This window comes from Branchiostoma belcheri, unplaced genomic scaffold (genome assembly GCF_001625305.1).
Source record: "Branchiostoma belcheri isolate BF01 breed outbred unplaced genomic scaffold, Haploidv18h27 scaffold54, whole genome shotgun sequence".
Taxonomy (NCBI): Eukaryota; Metazoa; Chordata; class Leptocardii; order Amphioxiformes; family Branchiostomatidae; genus Branchiostoma; species Branchiostoma belcheri.
Genome location: NW_017804176.1, coordinates 1,575,653 through 1,583,000, shown reverse-complemented (window position 1 = coordinate 1,583,000; position 7,348 = coordinate 1,575,653). Strand labels below are relative to the sequence as shown.

Here is a 7,348-nt window from a genome sequence, read left to right as displayed (position 1 = left end):
TAAATCCGGCCCGTTGAATTTTACACATTTATTATAAAGTCTGAGTTGTTGACTATCGTAATCCTTGTTTAAAGTTAGCGGGCCACGTTTAGTTTGGCTAGCCGGCATTAGTTTGTTGTAGACAGTGCATCGTGGCGGGAGATTTGAAATTCTGCCCTCTCATGGTCATTAAGTACCGTCGTGCCTCCTTAATTAAAATCCGGCCCGTTGAATTTTACACATTTAGTATAAAGTCTTAGTTGATGACTATCGTAATCCTTGTTTAAAGTTAGCGGGCCACGTTTAGTTCGGAGCAGACAATAAACGCGGCGGGTGATATAACATTCTGCCCTCTTTTACTCATTAAGTACCATCCTGCCACGTTATTAAATCCGGCCTGTTGAATTTGATACTTTTAGCCTATAGTCTTGGTTGTTTGACTATCGTAATCCGACTTTTGAGTTAGTGGACCACGTTTAGTTCGGTATAGACAATGAACTTTGTATGTATGTAAAAGCGGCGGGAGATTTGAAATTCTGCCCTGTCATACTCATTAAGTACCGTCGTGCCTCGGTAATTAAATCCAGCCCGTTGAATTTCATACCTTTAGGACATAGAGTAGGTGTATGGCTACAAGTATCAATCTTTGAATTTAACGGGCCACATTTTGTTAGACGGCAGATACACTTTATACCCTTTCCAGCAGCCCACTCAGATGGCGTAAGATTTGAAATTCTGCCCTATCGATCATACGTAAGTATACCCTTGTGCCTCCTTAATCAAATCCGACCCATTGAATTTGATACTTTTAGTGTATATAGTCTTGGTTGTTGACTACCGTAATCCGTCTGTAAAGGCCACGTTCAGTTTGGTGCAGCTATAACTGCTGAGTACACATATCTCTTATGCCTAATTAGGCCCGCTGTCAACGGCCTAATTAAATCCGGCAGGTAAAATCTGAAACTTGTAGTAGACTTGTGATGTAATAAGCTATCATAACGCTTTTTTCAAGTTCATCTGCCATATTTTTTGGCTAAATTACTGATTTTTTGGGTTTTCGAATCGGTACCCGAATCAGTTGCTATGTTCCATCTAGCGGCGAAACGCCGGCTGTAACGCCGGCTACGAATCGAAGGCTGAAACGCCGGCTAGCTTCACCTTGGTGTACTTCCGGCCTGGGTAATGGGATTGACTTCTCTTTAGAGAATGGACCGCTAGAACCCCAGACGATATTCGTCAAAGGGAACCTACTTTTGTCATCTCTAAGCAGGTGTTTCGAGGACAGATCCTAACGGTGTCAATTGGCTGGAGAACAAAATTCAATCAAGTGTCGTTTCGTCGGAATGTTCGTATTCGTCTTCTTCTGAAATACAATAGGACCGCCATCTTGTAAGGGCGAGAATTTATTACCCTCATTGTTTTTCAGTACCTAGAGGTCTACAGTTCAAGGTGTCACCCCGTAGCTGCGTCTCAAGTAGTTTAGGAAATATGTCCTTCTTGAAAACGCACAAGGAGTGTTTAGACAATTCTTAAATCGAAGATTCTTCGGATAAATAAGTATGGCCAAGGGCATTGTAGATGTATCGAGATAATTGGTGTATGTCATTGATAATGTTCGTAACCTGGATACCAATCATCTTTCGCAGATTGCCTCTCATTGATGGAGGGTCTGTTATCCAGGCTATCTTCTTCATAACGTCCATCGGGTGTTTAAACAGTTGTTGTTCGAAAATTGTTAGGCTTCGTAACCTCGATCCCGGACGTGGTACACAGATAGTGGCAGATTACTTTTTCTTGCTGAGCGGTCATTCACCCGTCCTACAAAGATGTCTGTTATCCAGGCTATCTGGCTGGATGAGAACCCTCCAGGCATGGCCTACTAAAGTGCATACTAAGTTGACAGATGATGTCCGGCTGGGTCTAATTAGCGGGAAAAGGGGAAAATATCTCAGGCTCAGCTTGTCATCCCCGGAGCTCATTTATATCGAGCTGAGAAACTATTTAGTGGCACAAGTTCACCCAAAGATATTTAGGAATAAGGTAGAAATTCCAATGCCATTTAATTGTTGCTTCCAGGATGAATTGATTAACAATGCTAACACAAGTGAGTGGATAACGCAGGAAAATGGCTGAGAACAAAAAGAAAGCGTAACAGTTTTCGGGACTTCCATCTCGTAAATAGGTTGGCGAATGTCCAAAGACTAGCGGCCTAACAGAACCCTCGCACGAGACCTTGTATTTTTAGCGTCCAGTGCCCTGGTGACCTGGTCAATGTGGTCAGTCTAAAGTTTTTTTCCGGGAGCACTTTATTAGACGAGCTGACCATCCAAGCATCAGAACGAATCGAATGGACGTCGACTTTCTCTCCTAGAGATGTTTATCTTCAGCTAAAGCTCCGTTCCCAGGGGAGGCCATTTTGGGAGCTCCGGCCCACGAACACCCCAGGCGCCCTTGGACAGTCACAATAGTGAGACCACTAGGTGACCGTTAACGCTTGTAGTGGTCAGCATGATTCTCCTCGGTTCAGTACACGTTTCGTCACGTCCGATGGTTTTACCTACTACTAGTATTTTACCTCTTTACCCGACCACTTGTCAACTGGCCCGCTATTTCATAGTCAGTCCAGAAAAACCGGACCGCTTTACCGATAAGTGAGGCTAGATCTGCCTTTGAGACATATCAACATCCGATGCAGCTTCCTAACTTGTTTGGAGACGCTTGTTTCATGCTGGGAGCAATAATTATAAAAGACAGTCACGTTGGTGTGTTTGGTCTCAAAAATTTAGAAGAGATCCAGACGAGACCAACAAGAGAGCCTGGTGAAAGATTGAGTTTTCCAATATCGACGCGTGAACAGAACAGGACCGAAGCAGCGTCTTTTGTACGGATGAAAGACTATGTAAATTGACATCTTTGACCAGTTACGTATCCGGAAAAGCATTATAGACCGTGTTTAAAATCAAACACCATTCTTATAACATCTACTGGCAGAAAATGATGGGGTAAAGGCCACGATGAAAGGACGTTGAACGGTGGGCCGCCTGTCAACTGTGGTAAAACCTAACTAACCCTGACGCTTCTCATGCAAGACTCTAAACAAAAATTTCTGATCAAAGACTATGCAACAAGACGGAAGTGGTGACCTTCGATAAACGTTTATACAGTGATAAAAACGCTTTCGTGCTCGTAAGAAGGCACACATACCGAGAATGTCTGTAGGTAGTGGCGGCGACTGCTTCGATGCCTCGACGCCATCTGAGGAAAAATATGAAAAATGTGAATCGCTTGCTTCCTTGCATACATTGTCAGGTATGGATTTTCTTCAGTTTCAACTTCATAAACAAACATTTATGTATGTGATAGCATAAGAAGTGAGGAGATATGAAAAAGAGTTGTCGTTGAGTCTAGAGAGTCGATATCGCCATATTTTGATTGAACGCTTTGAGAGACAAACAGAGCTAGGCTATGCCACGTATGAGGAGACAAAGGAAGAAGACGGTTTTGTGGAGGACTTACCGGTGTCCTGTAGACCCTCCTCCTTCAGCCTGACATCGCCGTCGCTCTGAAGTGTGAGAGTCAGAAGCAGCGTTACTGTGAAGTACAGGTACTTTGCAGGCAGCATGGCTGGGCGCCAAGAAAAAGTATCTGTAGCTGTGCGAGCCTGGCCAGACACGAGCACTGACTGGAGGACCGGGAACCCGAGCACCAACCCGGGCGCGCTAACGCAGAGGTTACAGGCGGGGAAGGCGGTTTTAATTACCGGCAGCCTCGCTACGGGGCCAGAACAAGGGGACCAAATACGCTTAAATCTTCATAAACAGGCGGGGTGTGTTGTTACAAGTGTTGATACATCGGGGAAAAGTTGCGATATTAATCTGTTGTTGTGATATGATGTTTGGGGACACGCGTTTGTTTACGAGTAGAGTTAGGATGATGGGATGGTCAGCCCACTGCAGGGGGTCCAGGTGTCGTGTTGCATCGGTATTCAGGCCAACTGATGGGACACGACTGAATGTCATCTGTTCCGGGCTCTACTCTAGGAAGTCCGGTCTAGACAACACAAGGGATTTTTGTCGAAAGGTCGGTGGGGGTGGGGGCTGATCTTGGTGAAATTTCAAAAGGTACGGATTACGAATGACATCCGTGGGATTACTGCTGTTGGGATCATCCCCCGTTCACTGGAGGAGGATCATCGGCTTGAACTAGTATAACGCTAGATAACTTTGGGTCTAGTGCGCTGTGAGTCTGGCACCCATGTGATGATACTTGCTAGACGGTCTACAGCTTCGTGCTGACACCAAAGAGCTTATAAAACGTCCTTGCTGATACATATTAAGGATATGTGAAAGTCTACTTCCGTTCGATTTGTTTTTGATTAGACTGTAATGGGCCATTAAAGCCTAAAAGGACCTAAGAGGGTCTGCATGGCTTTTTCCGTGAGGCGTTGCGAGTTATTTTGATTCACCGTTAATTGTAGCCAGTCCACTCTAAAAATAAAGCAGTTGATCATTCGTGAAGCGTAATTGGCAGCTTTGTTATCTAACGCCAAATTACCCAAGAAGTCACAACGGAGTATTCAGTTGTGTCTGTGTCCGCAGACAAGCTTTGCATGCTAGACATCCCATGAACACACACAAAAAACAATGCAAGGTCGAAAACTTGTCGCAAGAACTATTTAATTTTCTGGCCTTCCTGAATTTACCACTAAGCGTGGCCCGTCCTCTTAATTTTTAAATGTTACCAGGATCCCCCCATGCAGACCCTCTGTATTAAAAAGGTCCGTAAAGGTTCTCCCCGCTGGCCACTTTCAGACGTTTTCTGAGGTATTTCCAGATAAGAGTTCACACTCGCATTCTTCCCGGTCTGGCACGCCCGTCGCGAGTTCACGACCATGGCTTTGGGCTTACAATAACGAGAGATCCCCAATTTCTCCACTCTCAGACGACCATATTTCACGTCTTAAGTCAAAAGACTTTTCTTACACAAAGCTTGGTTCTTGTTCATACACATTCTTCTGCAGCGTTCTTCCATGACGAATTGGCTGCACTCAATGGTCCAGGTCACAATATACATGATATACGTCAGGATGGAGACGTCTGATCTCCAAGCAGATGTTGGGAGGGGAAAGATCGTAAAGTTTTCTGGTTTTTCCGGGCTTCTCTGGCAGCTGTTGGGGTTGGGAGTCTGCCAAAATAGCCCGGCAGCCAGAAAAGGTTACGGTCTGTTACGCTAACATCTGCTTGGAGATTAGGAGAATTATTCTCATAATTTTCTGTGCACACCGTTGGGGTCATTTCTCTTGGGAATATGGTTTTGATATATGCTTATACACAAAAATATATACAAGGGTGATGTTGGGGAGATTGGGGACGCACCATTTGACTTTAGGGAGTGGTTGGAAATGGGTATCGCTATATGCAAGCTTACCAAAAAATTAAAGCAGATGTACGGCCAATTATTTGCTTCGGAACAATATAATGGCACCGATTGCCTAAGAGCCCTGTCATATACGTCGTACAGCAGGCACGTCTACGACAGCAAATCGGGACCAATTCGTACGACAGTCGTGGACGCGTCGTACAACATTCAGCTGTGTCGTAGATCCTTGCCGACGGTCGGTTTAGTCACAGACTCTCTGGAAGTTCTTCGACAAGACACTAGTGTACGACATATGTGACGGCGGCTCAACGACACTTCTGTAAACCCAATCAAACAAGGTATCGATATTCCTCCAACCACCACACAGACATACGCTAGACACAACCGTATGACCCTTGCTCCACCTGCTATGGATTATAGCGTGTGTTGACGGCCTGACCTGGATAGGGAGCCCGTGAACGCTGACACCACCCCGGCAGCTCTTGGTCCTCAGTCTCCCCTTCTTGTTCACCTTCCAATTGGTCCCGTCTGGAAAGGAAAACCACAAGACTGGGGTTAGATTTCCCGCCGGATAGAATACTGAGACTCCGGGAGAATCACAGTGTCATTGTCGATATACCGTCAGAGGTACATCGCATGATCTATTTCCTTCTGAATTCTGCTGATTACACAATAACTACGTATTACACGTCGTCAGAAGGGTCGTTGGAGTACCCTGTGTCCCGCCAGGAGCAAGAAAAAGGAGCACGTGTATCTGCTCGGTTATTAGTGAGCGGAGTAACACGACTTGACAACAGTAGGCAGACACAGATAGAAGAGCCACGGGTGTCGCGCTGGGGAAATCATTGCAATAATTACTGGTCCAGAGTGTTGGGATGAAACAGCTTTTACTTAGCGAAGCACAAACACCAAACAACATTGGAGCTGCTGGCTGGTACGCTCCACGACCCTCACCACAGTCACCAGCAAGAATGGGGAAAATGTGCTCCTAAATTTAAAAAAAAAATAATTCCATCATGAATCAACCGCCCACATACGTTACATACGTCAGCATTACAGACATGCGGAACACTTCGCAAAAACCCTTCCTGTGTACCATAACGTTACCTTGTTTGGGTAAAACATGCAAAGTCTTCCCCATAAAGATTTCGTCCTTTTTGGTATCATGTGATAAAGTAAAACGTTACACATACGTAGTCCTAACCAGGCCCCTAGTTCCTATAGATTTCTACAGTGACAGTTAATTGACAGGGAATTAACTTCAGTCACCTGAACATGACCTTTACGGGCTCTGCCACAAGGTCATTTCAACGCTTGTCAATAAATAAACAACAATAAATCTTACGAGTGGCCATTCTCCAATGACAAAATTTTAGATTTTTTATTGAAATATGCTGGGAATTTTTAACTAAGTAAATTTCAATCCTTTATAGGTTGCTGTACCATACCGCCGAATGTGGAAAATGTCTCCATCATCAGACGTGTCCATTTACTCCCCGGGGGTGTATTTTTTAGTCACCAGGTCGTAAGGTGAAGGGGTTGTGTCACAGGCAATAACTCATAGACTTGCAAACTTCGCCTCTCATCATCATGCCTCTTGGCTAAATTTTCATATATACGGTCATTTGAATAGATATATATCGACGATAAATTCGTTTCGGGTCTAAATACTAGATCTAGTAATTTCAATCAACATAAGGTCGTCAGGATGCATGTATCTGCCAGTTTGAAGAATAACAGTGTGTGTTTGAAAAATGTCCAATGCAACCCTCCCCCGACAGGTATGCACAGTTTAGATATACAAGTCCAGTCAAAGTTTACAGGACTGCAGGATACGTTGCATTGGAGACATCTTCAGACGCTTTTTTCACCGTTTGACACAATAAATCGGCCAGGCTGCAATGATTTCAGCACCTGGGTTCAATTCACACGTTGAAAACATTAGTACTCACCACTTTGTCATTGTCGAATAAAAATACACCCTCCCCCC

The 7,348-nt window shown here is 44.6% G+C and overlaps 1 protein-coding gene across 3 annotated transcripts in view; it reads right to left on the bottom strand.

The window, feature by feature from the left end:
* The window catches only part of LOC109481106, a 55,155-nt gene that overhangs the window by 24,416 nt on the left and 23,391 nt on the right, over positions 1-7,348 (bottom strand). For all 3 annotated transcript variants that reach the window (XM_019783582.1, XM_019783585.1, XM_019783584.1), the window contains exons 5-7: positions 5,798-5,886; positions 3,496-3,541; positions 3,184-3,234 (exon numbers count right to left, since the gene is read on the bottom strand). In XM_019783582.1, coding sequence (XP_019639141.1) covers positions 3,184-3,234; positions 3,496-3,541; positions 5,798-5,886 — 186 coding nt within the window. The remainder of the gene's footprint in view (positions 1-3,183; positions 3,235-3,495; positions 3,542-5,797; positions 5,887-7,348) is intronic.